Source organism: Coregonus lavaretus (assembly GCF_964263955.1).
Source record: "Coregonus lavaretus genome assembly, chromosome: 22".
In the NCBI taxonomy this organism is placed as follows: Eukaryota; Metazoa; Chordata; class Actinopteri; order Salmoniformes; family Salmonidae; genus Coregonus; species Coregonus lavaretus.
Window position 1 is genome coordinate 30,823,115 of NC_140009.1, and position 18,884 is coordinate 30,841,998.

Below are 18,884 nucleotides of genomic sequence, written 5' to 3' on the forward strand. Positions count from 1 at the left end.
CGGGATCCTTTTACATGGGACAGTGTGTAAACACCACCACCTGGTCCGGATGCTGTACTGCCAGACCCAGCGACTACCCATCTACCTGGTTATGTAGTCCTTGCAACCCCCTGCACTACTATGGACCCTGAGGAATGTAAAACAATGGCCGGGACCTCAAGTTCAACTTTATTAGCTGTAACAAATACATTGGAAATCGTACACACCAGTGCTCTTACTAATAAACCATGTTGAATATGAATAATATTGTATTTCTATTCCCAATATTATGTAAATTCATTAATCAATTTTTCAGATACATTTAATTGAAAGGTCCACAGATAAATAATTGGTCAATTAAAATTTCAATCATCCACTGACTTAACTGAATAAGATTAAATACATTTCCCTTCTCTCCAGAGGGATTCGGAGTCCTTGGATCCACTCCAGCACTTTCCGGTGGCAAAGCAGATGGCAGCAGGCCTGATAAGTTGGAGGTGCCAAAATGACAAGCTGGCCAATCAGAGGACAGCTGAGGTCCCTCTCAAATGGCAGGCTCCAGAGAGGATGATGAAGCATCCAACCACAGACAGGAGTGATGTGTGAGCGTTGGGATTTAATCTGTGTTTGGGAATCTGCCCCGTAGCCTAGAGTATACATAGACATTTGTTTGTTTTATTAACGTTCAGACAAAATATTTCTACATTACTTTCAGTTGCTTTTTGTAACATCCCAACATGCTTGATAGCTTGTTTTGTCTCCCCCTCAGATGGTCTTTTGGAATCTGTATGAATTGATCACATTGGGTAACTGTTACTTTGCACATATCTGATTTAAAGTAATTTTGCAAATGTACCTCAACAATAACTTGTTTTAGTGGAGAACCCTTTTAAATCTGTCCATCCCTGGCCAAAAACAGTCTGTATATCTCATTATGTATATTTAATCACTCCACAGCCAATGTAAAACCCATTATTAGCTGTGTAATGCCTCCATGTTGTAACCACCTATTTAATGTAATTGGGCTCTCTCATTCTGTGCTATTCAGATCTCTCAGGTATGACCTGATGAAGTACTGCTGGATGTGGAGCTTCAAGGACCGCCCTGTGTCCTCCGCCATCATCAAGCTTCTGGAGTCCTACACATACCTGGATGACACTACAGACATCTACATCCCAGAGGGCAGACAACTTGAACTACAGCAAGAGGGCGGGTGTGCTCCTCTAAATGTCTAGCCTGAAGCATCACATTGATGAATGAAGATGCTAAAAGCAAGCAGGGGTGGACTGGCCATCTGGCATTTCTGGCAAATGCCAGATGGGCCTGTCTAACTTATTTTGTGTGCAAAATGATCATTATCTGGCTAATAATGGGGGCCTTAAACTACAAATTTGCCAGTGAGGGGGGCCTCGAGAAAAACAATGGTGTGTTAAATGCCAGGGCCGACTTCTGGTCCCAGATTTCTGGTCCCCTGAAAGCAAGGATTTAGTCCCATACAAAGCATGGCTGTAATTGATTCTAGGTTGATGTGTCACTGTGGTATCATACTGTGGTATCAACATTCAGAGAGATTATTTTATTAAACCGGGATTAAATGTTGTAAATGCGTTAACGTAAATGTGTGAAAGTACAGTTGAAGTCGGAAATTGACATACCTTAGCCAAATACATTTAAACCGTTTTTCACAATTCCTGACATTTAATCCTAGTAACAATTCCCTGTTTTACGTCAGTTAGGATTACCACTTTATTTTAAGAATGTGAAATGTCAGAATAATAGTAGAGAATTATTTCTTTCAGCTTTTATTTATTTCATCACATTCCCAGTGGGTCAGAAGTTTACATACACTCAATTAGTATTTGGTAGCATTGCCTTTCAATTGTTTAACTTGGGTCAAACGTTTTGGGTAGCCTTCCACAAGCTTCCCACAATAAGTTGGGTGAATTTTGGACCATTCCTCCTGACAGAGCTGGTGTAACTGAGTCAGGTTTGTAGGCATCCTTGCTCGCACACGCTTTTTCAGTTCTGCCCACACATTTTCTATAGGATTGAGGTCAGGGCTTAGTGATGGCCACTCCAATACCTTGACTTTGTTGTCCTTAAGCCATTTTGCCACAACTTTGGAAGTATGCTTGGGGTCATTGTCCATTTGGAAGAACATTTGTGACCAAGCTTTAACTTCCTGACTGATGTCTTGAGATGTTGCTTCAATATATCCACATAATTTTCCTTCCTCATGATGCTATCTATTTTCTGAAGTGGTCCAGTCCCTCCTGCAGCAAAGCACCCCCACAGCATGATGCTTCCACTCCCGTGCTTCACAGTTGGGATGGTGTTCTTCGGCTTGCAAGCCGCCCCCTTTTTCCTCCAAACATAACGATGGTCATTGTGTCCAAACAGTTCTATTTTTGTTTCATCAGACCAGAGGACATTTCTCCAAAAAGTACAGTCTTTGTCCCCATGTGCAGTTGCAAACCATAGTCTGGCTTTTTTATGGCGTTTTTGGAGCAGTGGCTTCTTCCTTGCTGAGCGGCCTTTCAGGTTATGTCGATATAGGACTCGTTTTACTGTGGATATAGATACTTTTGTACCCGTTTCCTCCTGCATCTTCACAGGGTACTTTGCTGTTGTTCTGGGATTGATTTGAACTTTTTGCACCCAAGTACTTTCATCTCTAGGAGACAGAACGCGTCTCCTTCCTGAGCGGTATGACGGGCTGCGTGGTCCCATGGTGTTTAGATGAACGTGGTACCTTCAAGCGTTTGGAAATTGCTCCCAAGGATGAACCAGACTTGTGGAGGTCTACAATTTTTTTTTCTGAGGTCTTGTCTGATTTCTTTAGATTTTCCCATGATGTCAAGCAAAGAGGCACTGAGTTTGATGGTAGGCCTTGGAGTACATCCACAGGTACACCTCCAATTGACTCAAATGATGTCAATTAGCCTATCAGAAGCTTCTAAAGCCATGACATCATTTTCTGGAATTTTCCAAGCTGTTTAAAAGCAGTCAACTTAGTGTATGTAAACTTCTGACCCACTGGAATTGTGATACAGTGAATTATAAGTGAAATAATCTGTCTAATCAATTGTTGTAAAAATTACGTGTCATGCAAAGTAGATGTCCTAAACAACTTGCCAAAACTATTGTTAACAATAAATGTGTGGAGTGGTTGAAAAACAACTTTTAATGACTCCAACCTAAGTGTATGTAAACTTCCGACTTCAACTGTATTGTATGGTAAATGCAACCTATAGCCTTATTGTAAGATTGCACAAATGTTGTACAACCACACCGGGGATTTTCGGATGAGTGACACTGTCCCTTTTAGCACAAATGGATGTCGGGAAAAAAAATCTGCTATTAATGTTATTTTCACATCACAATTCCTCACCTCACATGTTTGGTCCATCAGTAGTGCTTTTCCTTTGAAATTGTACAAATGTAAAAAGGGTTCTTTTCATGAAACCAGGCAAGTCATTATAATCACATTTTATTGTCAAAGGTACAGAATAAAAAAATCTTCATGACATTTACTGGTTTATAATTGGGTGAGTATCACTCTTGTGCATTTAACTGTAGTAATGAGACATGTATTGTGGCCATACAGTTAGAGCGCCCACCATGAGACTGTCAAGTCACTGATCATTCTACGTAAAATTGTCCTTTAAGTGTTCTTCACTCACTCAACGCTGTTGATTTTGTTCATACCATTACTTATCATTGACCATGATGTTAACAAACCAGCCGTGTCGACCACATGGAGGTGACATTTATAGTTGTACTGTAGAGTTGCTGTTGTCAGTCAGTTTCTAAAGACATTTCAAAACAAACTCATCACATTGTCTCCATCACTCACACATATTTGAAATCCTAAAGAGAGGCACAAACCGCCATTTTCAGAATAATACACCCAGTCGTGGAAATGGAGTAAGTCCTTGCTCGACCGAATGGATCAAGAACAGGAATATCTGGACATCATTTGTCCTCATGACTCATGCTTAAAAGTAACAGCAAAACGTTGTCACACTACTGAGCTGAACCAAGCCAAGATGAGCTGTGCAGGACTGGTTACACATAAACCATAGTTACTCGAACCGCGCTGGAAAGGACAGCAGGAAAGGAAAATATCCAAGCCAGCACAGTTCGGGCCGGCACTAATGTTATGAACTAAAAAATAAAAATAAAACATTCAATGTACCTTAGGTAAAAAGCAAAAAAATGTTGGTACTACTTAAAGCGCAAAGCCTCCTAAAACAGAGGTGCACAAATACCAACTATAAAGCTACGTTCACAGTAGATAAAATCTAACCACAATGTCATGTGTAAGTAAAATGTGAATATGTCAAACCCTTAGTTAGAATAAAATCTGCTCATGTGTTTTGTTAATAAGAACACAAACGCAAGTGCTGAGAGACCCAGTTATCTTATGAATGCTCATTATTGTATTCACCATAGCTAGCACATGACATCTTTTTAATATAGTACTGTAATTCTAGTGATTAAAATATCTGGTGGGAACGTAAGCACGAATACATTTTGCCTCCAATAAAATGAAACTAATCTATCGTCACAATGGTTTGAGGATAAAAAAATTAATACAAATTCAGATTAAAGAATGCAGTTTGATGCTCAAAAACAAACCGTGTTTGAAGATAAAATAAAAAAGAAATATTTCTCAATCCCATATCCACACACAATGTATTATGTACAATCACTGTGGTAGTTAAGTAGAACATAAGATATGTGAACCAGTCAGTCTACCATAATTTAAAAAACTAACTGGGTGGTTTGAGCCCTGAATGCTGAAAGCCATGGTATAAATCAGACCTTATACAATGGGAATGTCTAATCCTGGACGCTGATTGGAATGCAGTTTTAACCAGCCAGTGTCTATTCCACAAGTTACCACCGGCTAAATCTGACGTTAAAATGCCTATTTACTCTGTTCCAGTGGTGTAAAGTACTTAAGTAAAAATACGTTAAGAACTTTGAAATGATCTCTACTTTTACTCCTTAAGTATATTTTTGCCATTACATTTACTTTTGATACTTAAGTAAAAGTATTTGGTTTTAAATATACTTAAGTAGTATGTTACTGGGTGACTTTCACTTGAGTCATTTTCTACTAAGAAAATGTATATTTACTTTTAATAAAGTATTAAAATTGGGTACTTTTGCCACCACTACTCTGTTCCATCTCACTGCGCAATCCACTGTCTCATCAGCCCTGCCAGGCAATTTATAAACTTGATCCACTATAAAATGCATCTAGACATTCTCACATTTCTTTTAGACTAACATTTAGTTTTCAACAGTGGAGATTTGTATAAACATTGCCGTCTGTTTTTCCAACATTTGCAACATTGTTTCAATATTCAAATTCGATCTCCATCTGTCACATAGGCAGGCAGCTTTTTTCAGCCAGTCAAAATCATGAATCAGTGTAATTTTTATGGATATATGAAGAAATATCAATAGAAAACAGGTAAAAAGTGCAGCTAGTTTGCAGTCTTTCCAGCTTCAGTTTGAAGTGATTTAGTTAGCCGTATTGTTAGCTAACTCCTCTGAACAACAGTGTCCTGACGAGAGAGCACATTTTCTATGCCAGGTGAAATCGGGATGTATCCAAACAAATGTCACTAGAAAACAGCTTATGCAAATTAAGCTACTTTGTTGTTATTCTGGCTGCACTGTTTGACGTGACTGTAAGTTAGCCGTAGTTGGCAAGCAAGCATTGGATAAGAACGTTTCCAGCCAGTATGGCAATAGAACATTTAGAATGAACGACTGGGTCACGTCCATAGATAGAGAACAAAATGACTGGACGACTGGGTCGCATCTCTGGCAACCGAACGACCAGCCGGCTTGGGTAGCAACACTAGATTTGTGTCGGGACTATATATTGTGGAAGGATGAAATGGTATGAATAAATTCATCAAAATATCATTAAGGAAAATATGTAAATCATTATTTGAATGTTGGTAACCCATTGTATAAAAGTGATAATGCCGTCAAAGCCGGTGTTTGGAGGATATATTGGTACGGGTGTTGTTAGGCCCGAGACTAAGTCGGGGGCCGGCAAACCATGCCAATATCCTCCTAACACTGGCTTCTCGGGCATTATCACTTAAGTATACCACGGGTATGGAAAAATTACTTTTTACTCATCTAATTACATTGGTAACCAGTTTATAATAGCAATAAGGCACCTTGCGGGTTTGTGGTATATTGGCCAATATACCACGGCTAATGGCTGTATCCAGGCACTCTGTGTTGCATCATGCGTAAGAACAGCCCTTAGCCATTGTATATTGGCCATATACCACACCTCTCCTCTGGCCTTACTGCTTAATTATACAATGGACTTCTTTTGTATTTGCAATATGATGAAAATAAAATATACATTACAAATTGAGAGCATGCCATAAGTTTGAATCTACCATGTTTACAGTAAAAAGTTTCTCAAATGACTTTATTATTTACTGAAAATACTTATTAATAGTTGGAATAATCTCAAGCACAATTATGCACACAGTACACACAAGACAGTACAGTACAATTCTGCCGTTGTATTGTAAAAACATAACTACAGATACCCAAAGCCTGTATTAAATCAAAAACAAGATGGCTAAGGTACTTCACATTATCCATCAAGTGGTCGACGAAAAGGCAGTTCAATCTTACAAAAACATTAAAACGTCCTCTTACGTCCTTTTTCGATCCGCTGTGGATAGCTAGCAGCAGCAGTCTGGGAGCTTTAGTTAACCCCGCCGGACGGCCTGTTGACAAGCCATGTGTGAGTTTGGAGCAAGGCCTTTAACTCCTACACTTTGCAACTCCAAAGAGATGTTGGGAACAAAATGTAGGAGACAGACCACAACAGGTAGTACACACATGCCGGAGGGAAAGAGGGACAGAACACCATGACAACTCCTGCAAAACAAAACAGGAAAAGAAAAATGAGATGAATAGCCTACCTAATGAATAGCCTACCCTTTTTCATGGCTGGATTTTTGTGATCTGAAACATGAAACTTTAGAAACCTTTCATTTAGATTTAAAAGGGCAATTCCACCACTTTTCCACCACTCTAATTATCTCCAGCACCAAACCAGTGTCTACATAAAAAAAGCAGTTTCTATAATCTGTGGTTAAAAAGATAAGGTCCTAAGAAAATGCTTCTTTATGACTTCACATGGTAGGATTAAACGTTTTTTAACAGGGATTTTCAAAACCTGCAACGAGTTTCTAGCCACAGGGTATTTTCTTGCTCCCCAAGTCAGTGGGTTAGGGTTATTGTGTTTGAAAAATCAGTGCTTTTAAAATGTTTTAACGATGTCATTGGGTAGAACATGAAAAAAAATATATATATATATCTACAAAAACATAGAAATGCACAGTTCACATATGTAGACACTGGTATTGTGCAGGAGATAATATAAATTAGGTTGGAAAGTAGTGGAATTGCCCTCTAAGACCTTATTCTGGAGGATTCTTATTACTGCTCGTATGCTTAAAGTACCTGCGGCCTCATTTATCAAAGGTGCTTGCGCACAAAAAGACAACCTTGCGTGCGCAAGTTGTCCCCACAAAGGTTGGTATTTATAAATGTTGAACTTGACGGGAAAGTATGCATATCTCCACACAAATCTCTGTATTGCAAGAAAATACTTATTTTTGGGGAGATGGAGGCATTTGCACAGGAATTATAATAATGGTAGGCTAAAAACATTAAAGTAAGCCTAATGATAAAATTGATGAATTTGCCTTTGATAAGATCGCATAGCAGCATGTCGCCTAATATATTGATTTGACTTTTATTAGTCCTAAATCATAAATCATGTCACTCCTTTTCTGACATGACTGGTTTATTCCCACTATACAATAATTAGGCTACCATTTATCCATTGCTCATTCAATAGCCAACCATGCTCGAAAGTAAAGGAGTGTGGGCAGTAGGCAGCATTTACGTTTAAATTCTTCGATAGACAAATCAATCTTGCATAATAAGCAGCCAGTATTTGGCACTCGCTATAGGTGGCATGCATTTTTTGTGGTGAAAAAGTCACTACAAAAGATTAAAACATTCTACCCACACCTCTACAGAAATGTGATCCAATTTGCTATTTTCCGATTTTTTTTAAGAAACAGACATAGCGAAGTTCCAACATTTCCAAAGCATACAGCAAATGAGGGCGTTTTTGTTTGCATAAAAAAGGTGAATGGGGGGGTGTTTTCCAGGCGGGGTTGTAGCGCTCGTTAACGAGCGCACAACTATAATATGGCTCTGATTTATCAATGAAGACATGCACATACAGTACCAGTCAAAGGTTTGGACACACCTACTCATTCAAGGGTTTCTTTTTTTTACTATTTTCTACATTGTAGAATAATAGTGAAGACATCAAAACTATGAAATAACACATATGGAATCATGTAGTAACCAAAAATATGTTAAACAAATCAAAATATATTTTATATTTGAGATTCTTCAAAGTAGTCACCCTTGATGACAGCTTTGCACACTCTTGGCATTCTCTCAACCAGCTTCATGAGGTAGTCACCTCGAATGCATTTCAATTAACAGGTGTGCCTTGTTAAAAGTTAATTTGTGGAATTTCTTTCCTTCTTAATGCGTTGGAGCCAATCAGTTGTGTTGTGACAAGGTAGGATTGGTATACAGAAGATGGTCTTTTACCAAATAGGGCTAAGTCCATATTATAGCAAAGAACAGCTCAAATAAGCAAAGAGAAACAACAGTAGATCATTACTATAAGACATGAAGGTCAATCCGGAACATTAAGAACTTTTAAAGTTTCTTCAAGTGCAGTCGCAAAAACCATCAAGCGCTATGATGGAACTGGCTGTCAAAAGGACCGCCACAGGAAAGAAAGACCCAGAGTTAACTCTGCTGCAGAGGATAAGTTCATTTGAGTTACCAGCCTCAGAAATTGCAGCCCAAATAAACACTTCCGAGTTTAAGTAACAGACTGCGTGAATCAGGCCTTCAAGATTGAATTGCTGCAAAGAAACCACTACTAAAGGACACCAATAAGAAGAAGAGACTTGCTTGGGCCAAGAAACATGAGCAATGGACATTAGACCAGTGGAAATCTGTCCTTTGGTCTGGAGTCCAAATTTGAGATTTGTGGTTCCAACTGCTGTGTCTTTGTGAGACGCAGAGTAGGTGAACGGATGATCTCCGCATGTGTGGTTCCCACCGTGAAGCATGGAGAAGGGGGTGTGATGGTGCATTGCTGGTGACACTGTGTGATTTATTTAGAATTCAAGGCACACTTACCCAGCATGGCTACCACAGCATTCTGCAGCGATACACCATCCAATCTTGTTTGCACTTAGTGTTTTTCAACAGGACAATGACCCAACACACCTCCAGGCTGTTTAAGGGCTATTTGACAAAGAAGGGAAGGAGAGTGATGGAGCACTGCATCAGATGACCTTGCCTCCACAATCCCCCAGCCTCAACCCAATTGAGATGGTTTGGGATGAGTTGGACTGAAGAGTGAAGGAAAAGCAGCCAACAAGTGCTCAGCATATGTGGGAACTCCTTCAAGACTGTTGGAAAAGCATTCCAGGTGAAGTTGGTTGAGAGAATGCCAGGAGTGTGCAAAGCTGTCATCAAGGCAAAGTGTGGCTATTTGAAGAATCTCAAATATTTAGATTTGTTTAACACTTTTTTGGTTACTACATGATTACATATGTGTCATTTCATAGTTTTGATGTCTTCACTATTATTCTACAATGTAGAAAATAGTAAAAATAAAATAAAAACCCTTGAATGAGTAGTTGTCCAAACCTATGACTGGTACTGCATATTGCTAGAATCTCCACGTACGCCATAATTTAGTAAGAAATGTACGCACGGTTGCTAAATGAGGCGTCATTTATAACGGTTGTGTAAATTTCACACTAAATATCTGAATGTGCCATTTCTGAAAAGAATACGTACGTCAAAAAAATTGATGTATAAACTTGACGCAAGCCATTCATGCATGTTTCCCATGTATACCTGTCGTAAAACTGTGCGTGCGTGAATAAGCATCAAAACTCCACCCTCCACCTTTTATGGTGTATAATTTAGCACTATTAGAATTAGGTCACAGCAGTTTGTAAAAGAACAATGGCATATTTGATCACATTTCTGTAGAGGTGTGGGCAGAATGTTTTGATATTTTGCAGTAACTTTTTCAAACTAAACATGCATGCTGCCTACAGAGATGGGCAGTATTTCTGTTACATGTATTTGAAATACATATTTTAATTACTTCTGAGTATTTTGTATTATGCTGGGCTGAACTTCACTGTATTGTATTTTTATATGTATTTTTTAACAAGATACTTTCAAAGCTGTAATTTCAAAATACTTTTCTATACCATTTCTTTACAGCGGTTCCCAATTTTGTGGCCCCCTTTCACCCTACATTAGTTTCAAAAGTCTGATGGCACTAAGGTGTGATAAGAGCATCTGTTAAATAACTACATGTAAATGTAAAAATCAACAATTGCAAAGCATGCGGAGTATTACTCTTATGAGCTCCACCCCGAAACATGGCCAATGACAATACAGTAGTAGCATACATAGGCCTACTACAAAGTAAAATATCAACTGTCTGTAGGCAATAAACGGCGTTGCCTATGTGATCACAGAGAAACTTGAAATACATGGGCCAATTAAATGAGATGTGCATAGTAATTTGTTTTATGGCTACTTCAGGAATATGAACCCATCATGGCCAGAAAAGGTGAGGAATTTATTCTGCAATGGTTATGAAAATAAATCTATAGTAAATAGATTCCTCGGTCTAATTATTTTAGATAAAGAAATAAAATAAAATGGTTTGCTCTTCTCACTAACAGCCAATGGCTGCGTCTTGTCATAATATCCCCCATTTACAAATAATACTTAGGCCTGCTTGCAATACAACATGTCAACCACTAGAAGATGTGCGTACGCATGGTCTAAAATGTGCGTGGAGAAAGGACATTCTCACATCAAGTTCTGTTTTTATAAATGCCAACTTGTGGGAAAAAAGGGGCACGAACATTTTGGGGTATATTTTTTTTAACGTACGCACGGTTTATAAAATGAGGCCCCTGGTATCAACATTCCAATAGATTTCACAGGACCAAAAACCAATTTTTTGATGAATTGTTTAAAACAAGTGTAGCCATTTTATTTATCCCAGAAAAGTTTTTTTTTACAGTGGCTAGTTGCCATTTCCCAATAGGTAAACAACCGAACCTTCTACTTTACAGATGTATTTTTATGTAGCTGTTGCGCCCTCTGCTCCTCTTCCTTTCCTCCTGTTCTCACTCACCCACACATGATCGGATGTCTTTGTCTGGTGTAGAAACTTCACCTAATTGTTGTAACTATAATAAACTAATTGAATTTACCGCCCACACACAGTACCCAATGTGCAGCAGACTGATCACTTGAATTGACGGGCATGTTGACATTAACCAGGTTTCCATCCAACCTTTTTATGTGGGGATAAAAAAAATAAGTCATGATAGGCCTGATGGAAAAAGTTTTTCAGTAAACTTTCCAAATGTCGACAAAACGAAATAGGCTAGACAAGGTGGGATCTTTTTGCATCTGTAAAATGAATTATGCTGAAATAATTCCATGGAACCCGAGGTAGTAGGAACATGTTCATGCTAATAGCTAGCCAGTGTAACTCTGCTAGCCAACCTGTTAAGTGATGTACACTGTCTTCAAATAGAAAAAGTAAAGATGCCATCAAAGGCAGAATTATGTATGTTGTGGTTGTGCAGAACACGATCCCAGTAAAAAGTACAAACACAATATTTTTCGTACAAATGGCAATGATGTAGAACGCTACGACTACTGTAAAGCACTGGAGGAGATTGTTGGACCAATCTCTGGGAGCTGGCTTGCCACTGGCAGTTTGCGAAAAGTGTTGAACTCTTCTTAGAAGATACTACAAAAGCATCTGTGAATTGGCAAGAATAGGCAGTTTATTTCGAGAAAGAGAATATCCATTTTGCACAAGCTAACCGAATTGTCTTTGTTGCACACAAAGACAATACCGGCCCCTGGATGCAGCACACTTAGGGGAGGTTCTAAGGGTTGCGCTAGATGGTGATGGACCGCCACCTCCAGTTACAGAATGTTTGCGCACAAGTATAATTCATTGGCTGATCCCTCCTGATGACCTGGATGGAATTATGTGATACTTCCTTAAGCCATAGGAAGTCCCACTCAGTTGACTACTTAAATGGTGAAAGTCCTCAAATGGCAATGTCCATGCAAAAATGGGTTATTTCCATGGAATGAGCTCTATATACACATCTCTATGGAACAGGGAAGAGCGTCACTGCCTTATCCGGTGATGTCACGGCCTAGCGTCAACATCCTCGCCGGACACAACGTAGTAGCTGGCTAGCTAGCGAGATGGAGAATGCAGAGGTTATTTTTAATGAGCGCATTTCGCAAGTGGCTAGTTTGCATCATCTACCGCCACTAAAACCACTGCAAAGGTTTTGCCTGAAAACTTTGGTTTCAAATCTCAACATTATGAGATGTCTGTCTACAGGCTACGGAAAGTGTTAGATTTTTCAGGCTTGGCCCGCCTACCCAAACTCGTGATTTGTTGGGAGAGTTGTCGGTCTGAAGAAGAACCTCCCCGGAATTTGTTGTTGTTGAAATATCCAAGAGAATCCAACATCCTCCTCAGACCTAGTGTTGTTGCTCTAGGATTTCCTAGACTACTAGCTATCACTAGCTAACAGGAAAGAACTAGAACCTACATGCAGGCTACTTTCTGTCCCAAACACCAAAACTGAATTACATAAAAATGAAATAGGAATGTTTATCAAACTAAAACTGAATAGAAAATTAACTGAAAATTACCTAAATAAATAAAAAAAAACAGGATGTTTCCATCAAATCTAATATTAAAACACAAAACTATAATAACCTTGGAATGGAGAATGGTGCTTGTTTAATAAAGTTAGATCAAAGCTGAATCAATGTCTGCAAGATTACGATTAATTAGTATTCTACATAAAGAACCAACTATAACAGTATAACGTTACTGTAAGACAAAAACATCCACCTAATTTATAAGATTTTAGCAAAATATGTGCTTTGATTGAAACAAAACACTGATAAGATAGTTTAACACCATCTGCTTTAAAAAGTCGCTCACGAAACACTGTACATAATTCAAGAATATCTAAATGCCTATTCCCATGAAAATGGTTGGCATGCAGATGCTGCATGGATGTTTCAGTATTAAAACGTGAAGAATTCTCATTCACGATTGTGTAGTGAGAAGCGTGAAGGGGAAGGGTGAGCAGCAGCTACGTAAAAAAATATATATGCGTAAACTAAAAGGTAAAGTAACACATGTGCAGAACGTGACAGTTGTTAAACTCTGGGGGAGAGGATTCCAGGGGGGCGGGACAAGGCAGGACAGGGGCGGAACAGGCCGTTAATTTGGTTGTGCAGCCTCAGTCCTTTTTTACAAATTTGAATTCTAATTTTCAAGAGCTAATTCAGCACCTCTACTACCTATTCTACTTGTGCAGTTTCTTAACCCTTGTCTGGGGGCCCAAAGGGATGAACCTTTCTGTTTTTGCCGTAGCACTACACTAGCCTCGTACAACCTGCCTGATCTTGCGAGCTTACATAAATGATCTGTGTAGTCAATTATTTATGTATGCTTGCGAGATCAGGCTGGTTGTACGAGGCTAGCACTACACACCTGATTCCACTAATCAACTCACCATCAACCCTTTGATTAAATCAGATATGTAGTGCTAGGGCAAAAACTAAATTGTGCACTCCTTTGGGTCCCCTGGACCAAGATTAAGAAACACTGTATCTGGTGTATTACCTCCAGCGTAGACCACCTTCTTCCAGGCCTGTGACTCCAGGACCCTGTCATGAGGGTAGAAGCCCTGGTTGACCATGAAGAGGATCATGGCCACAGCAGTGACCCGCAGGATCACCATGTTACCTCCGGTCAGCAGGGAGAGACAGGCCAGGATGGCGGAAGAGTAGATGCACGGCAGGCCACGGTACATGAAGGGGATGCCTGGAGAAGAATAACCACAGAAAGACAGGACCTAAATAAAGACTTTGAATCTGAAATGGCCAAAGACTTCTTTTGCCTAGACTGCACTTTGAATGACAATACATGAAAATATGTTTTCCCTAGACTGAAATTGATCATGCCATCATCCTAGCATTTCACGTTTTCTTTCTGCGCCCCTTACCGCTGGAGAAGAAGCAGAGGCGGACAAACACAGACAGGACATAGCACATGCACAGGATGTTGTCCATTAAGGCATGTGTCCTCAGGAGCAATGAAGTTGCAATCCCAAAGGTTGTGAAATCTGCAAAATCATCCAGTTTAGCACCTGAACCAGAGAGGAAGACAGGAAGTGACTAGTTATACATTTGTCTCATGACTTGTCACACAGATCAGATTAATGTCAACATGCTACTGCTGTGAGGCTAGTTCACTGCTAACATAAGACAAAACAAGTTGATCTAATCTTGTTTATGCCAATGGCCTACTTCTCCCTTTCCTGTGTGCGTGTTATTGTTTGTAGAAAGGGTCTATCTGTAGTGGAAATGTCAGTGTCAGCCTAACAGGCCTGCCACTTTCCTCTGTAAACAACATTCCCAAAATTCACAGTCTATTTGTCCCCCCAGAGCAGGGAGCATGTTGTCACCGAGCGACGAGCAGGAGGTGATTCTGACCCCAGCTCCAAAGAACGGGATGGAATTCCACAGCACAGGGGTCAACAATTTTAGCAATTTCAGATATGCTGAGGTCCCAAAGCATTGGGATAAAACAGACAATTGGAGCATGATCCCCCGATTCAGACTGCTTATTCGGAAAGTGAAAGTTCAATTGACACAAAAAACGGGGGCACAACAACACCCACCTGCAAAGTCATGCAGAAAAACACTGTTGGGACACAAAGCCCCTGAAATATCCGGGTGACGATGCATTGTGGTGCACCTGCTGGGAGCTATTTCAGGCAGCCGTGGGATGCATGGTAGTGTAGACGTGACTATCTGCACACAGGAGGTCGTTATGTACAAAGCCACCTGTATGTGCCTTTTTAATACATCATATCATCATTTGAGAATGTGCTGTGTCGGGTACAATAGGAGTTTGCTTAAAAATCAACAGCTTTATTTTTTTAAATATTGAATCGTTAGCTAGGCCATTTCCTAATAATACACAACAGTCTACGGCAGAGAGAATTCAACAAAGACATGGAACCAGTGCAATGCAGAGAAGATAATTTACTGAACTACATACAGAGACAGAAGCAGCTCAGCACAGCAAATTGACAGCAAGTACACTTACTGCAACGAGATTCGATTTTGTTTGGTTTGCTGTCACTTAAGTGCCCTTTGGATTCTCCCTTTCATTCAAGAATGTTTTTAAAATGGGGTCTTTGTAAGGAAAACCAGTTTGGTCCAAACTTATTGCAGTATGCAACCTGCTGTCACTTAGCTATATGGCTATCCCCACAGGAGAACCCTTTTTGGTTCCAGGTAAAAAATATAAACTGTTTTGGGTTCCATGTAGAACCCTCTGTGGAAAGGGTTCTACATGGAACCCAACATGGTTCTACCTGGAACCAAAAGGGTTCTCCCATTGGGACAGCGGAATAACCATTTGTTTATGCTGATCGTCTTCTACCTCTGTAAAATATGCATGTACAGTGCATTCGGAAAGTATTCAGACCCCTTAACTTTTCCCACTTTTTGTTACATTACAGCCTTTTCTAAAATTAATTAAAATTGTTTGTCCTTCCTCAATCTACACACAGAAAAGCGATATTACATTTACATAAGTATTCAGACCCTTTACTCAGTACTTTGTTGAAGCACCTTTGGCAGCGATTACAGCCTCGAGTCTTCTTGGGTATGACACTACAAGCTTGGCACACCTGTATTTGGGGAGTTTCTCCCATTCTTCTCTGCAGATCCTCTCAAGCTCTGTCAGGTTGGATTGGGAGCGTCGCTGCGCAGCTATTTTCAGGTCTCTCCAGAGATGTTTGATCGGGTTCAAGTCCGGGCTCTGGCTGGGCTACTCAATGACATTCAGAGACTTGTCCTGAAGCCACTCCTGCATTGTATTGGCTGTACGCTTAGGGTTGTTGTCCTGTTGGAAGGTGAACCTTCGCCCCAGTCTGAGGTCCTGAGGTCTCTGGAGCAGGTTTTCATCAAGGATCTCTGTACTTTGCTCTGTTAATCTTCCCTCGATCCTGACTAGTCTTCCCAGTCCCTGCCGCTGAAAAACGTCACCACAGCATAATGCTGCCACCACCATGCTTCACCGTAGGGATGGTGCCAGGTTTCCTCCAGATGTGACACTTGGCATTCAGGCCTAAGAGTTCAATTTTGATTATCAGACCAGAGAATCTAGTTTCTCATGGTCTGAGAGTCCTTGAGGTTCCTTTTGGAAAACTCCAAGTGGGCTGTCATGTGCCTTTTACTGAGGAGTGGCTTCCGTCTGGCCACTTCCATAAAGGCCTGATTGGTGGAGTAATGCAGAGATGGGAGAACCTTCCAGAAGGACAACCATCTCCACAGAGGAACTCTGGAGCTCTGTCAGAGTGACCATCGGGTTCTTGGTCACCTCCCTGACAAAGGCCCTTCTACCCTGATTGCTCAGTTTGGCCGGGCGGCCAGCTCTAGGAAGAGTCTTGGTGTTTCCAAACTTCTTCCATTTAAGAATGATAAAGGCCACTGTGTTCTTGGGGACCTTCAATGCTGCAGAAATGTTTTGGTACCCTTACACAGATCTGTGCCTCAACAATCCTGTATCGGCGCTCTACGGACAATTCCTTCGACATCATGGCTTGGTTTTTGCTGACATGACTGTCAACTGAGGGACCTTGTAGAGACAGGTGTGTGCCTTTCCAAATCATGTCCAATCAATTGAATTTATCACAGGTGGACTCCAAATCAAGTTGTAGAAACATCAAGGATGATCAATGGAAACAGGATGTACCTGAGCTCAATTTCGAGTCTTATAGTTAAGGATCTGAATACTTACATAAATAAGGTTTCTGTTTTTTATTTATTTGTAATACATTTCCAAAAATGTCTACAAACCTGTTTTCGCTTTGTCATTATAGGGTATTGCATGTAGATTGATGAGGGGAAAATGTATTTAATTGATTTTAGAATAAGGCTGTAACATAACAAAATGTGGAAAAAGTAAAGGGGTCTGAATACTTTCCGAATGCACTGTAGGTCTGTAAATTATCTTCCCTGAATTATACATGGCTCCTTTTGTGTCTTTTAAGGAATAACCATTGCCCATTAGGCCATTTGAGCCATCAGCTATAATGACCAGTGCCAGTAGTAGAGGGCTGGGTTGTGTGCATCACTCTCCTGATCCCAGACCTGTTTGTGCTGTCTTGCCCTCTCATAGTCCTCGTCATAACTAACATGTTTCAGGCTAGTGAATCATCAGTGTCAGTTGAAGTTTAGCCCTTGCCAGAGGTAATGGACACCAATCCACTCACCTAGTGCAGAGCATGCATCCAGTTGCCTGGCAACTGCCCCGTCTGCCAAATCCAGCAGGTAGCCAATCAGGACCAGCCAGCAGGCAGCATGTTGGTGGCTGCAATAGGAGGGTAAAATGTTGGGTTGCAGTTTTACAAAACAGAAAATGACAATACTAAGACATTACATGATACAACCGTATTTACACAGTAACCTATGGATTACTTGTTTATTACCACTGCACTTACGGCAATGTCCCACCAAGAGCTGCTTTTTGTATTAACTTGTGGCTTTTACAGAGTAAGAAAACCACACAAATATCATACAAGAAAACATGGCTAAAAAACTAACAGGGGAATAAAGAGCATAACTTACAGATACAAAAATAAACAGACAAAACAATTATTATTTTTTAAACGACCATTAAAAATCAATAAATCCATCTGAAGTCATTTGACAGCATCCCTTTTTATTTATACAAAACTTTCCTTACACGTTTGCCCATGGAACAAGTGGTCAGAAAGTGACTTTTTGGCCCTGAATACGAGATAAAAGGTGCTCAAAGTTCACCCATTTTGCATACCCCCCCAATACCATGAGACATCCATGTCTTCATCACTGGACAAGATAAATGGTTGAGTTTTATATAATTTCAAAGCTTACAAACAGTGTTGTGAAGCTATTTTATTTCCCACATAGATTGCTAATTTATGTTTAAAAAATATATATATTAAAAAAAAAAGTCAATTCTTATTTATTTAAAATCCCCACAAATTATAAAATGCTTTGACAACTCTGTTTGTAAGCTATTAAATCTCAAGTGTTTATTTTCCATTTCCTTCTACAACAGGCAAATATGTATGGAAGGTTTTGTTCAAGTCAAATGGGGTGCTGTCAAAAAGTGATTGAATTCAAATGGATTTATGCAGATAATAGCCACACAAGCACCAGACTACACAATCACAGAGGTCAAGTATGTGAAAAGAGTACTACATACAGTGCATTCAGTATTCAGACCCCTTGAATTTTTCCATATTACAACCTTATTCTAAAACTGATTAAATCATGTCTCTCTCAATCTACACACAATACCCCATAATGACGAAGCGAAAACAGGTTTAGATGATTTTGCAAATTTATTAAAAATAAAAAAACAGATACCTTATGTAAGTACTCAGATCCTTAGCTACAGTGGGGGAAAAAAGTATTTAAAATTCCAGAAAATCACATTGTAGGATTTTTTATGAATTTATTTGCAAATTATGGTGGAAAATAAGTTTTTGGTCACCTACAAACAAGCAAGATTTCTGGCTCTCACAGACCTGTAACTTCTTCTTTAAGAGGCTCCTCTGTCCTCCACTCGTTACCTGTAT

General features: G+C 39.8%; 2 protein-coding genes across 8 annotated transcripts in view; one reads left to right on the forward strand and one right to left on the reverse strand.

The window, feature by feature from the left end:
• On the forward strand, positions 1-4,107 carry LOC311150171 (uncharacterized protein). The gene is made up of 3 exons (XM_084187498.1): positions 1-177; positions 400-581; positions 1,028-4,107. Exons 1-3 carry the CDS (start codon positions 121-123, stop codon positions 1,212-1,214), a joined length of 426 nt encoding a protein of 141 aa, XP_084043624.1. The 5' UTR covers positions 1-120; the 3' UTR covers positions 1,215-4,107.
• Positions 3,454-18,884, reverse strand: part of LOC311150170 (transmembrane protein 269-like) — a 24,694-nt gene continuing 9,263 nt past the window's right edge. For all 7 annotated transcript variants that reach the window (XM_084187493.1, XM_084187492.1, XM_084187491.1 and 4 more), the window contains 4 exons: positions 17,532-17,629; positions 14,247-14,390; positions 13,865-14,065; positions 3,454-6,912 (listed from right to left, as the gene is read on the reverse strand). In XM_084187493.1, the coding sequence (XP_084043619.1) occupies positions 6,803-6,912; positions 13,865-14,065; positions 14,247-14,390; positions 17,532-17,629 (553 nt within the window). In that variant the 3' untranslated portion in view covers positions 3,454-6,802. The remainder of the gene's footprint in view (positions 6,913-13,864; positions 14,066-14,246; positions 14,391-17,531; positions 17,630-18,884) is intronic.

Excerpts from the sequence above, each read along its gene's own strand:
- LOC311150171 (XM_084187498.1), top strand. The coding sequence starts at position 121 with ATGGACCCTGAGGAATGTAAAACAATGGCCGGGACCTCAAGTTCAACT. Across the intron at positions 178-399 it reads CAAGTTCAACTTTATTAGCT|AGGGATTCGGAGTCCTTGGA; the intron begins GTAACAAATACA and ends CCTTCTCTCCAG. Across the intron at positions 582-1,027 it reads ACCACAGACAGGAGTGATGT|ATCTCTCAGGTATGACCTGA; the intron begins GTGAGCGTTGGG and ends TGTGCTATTCAG.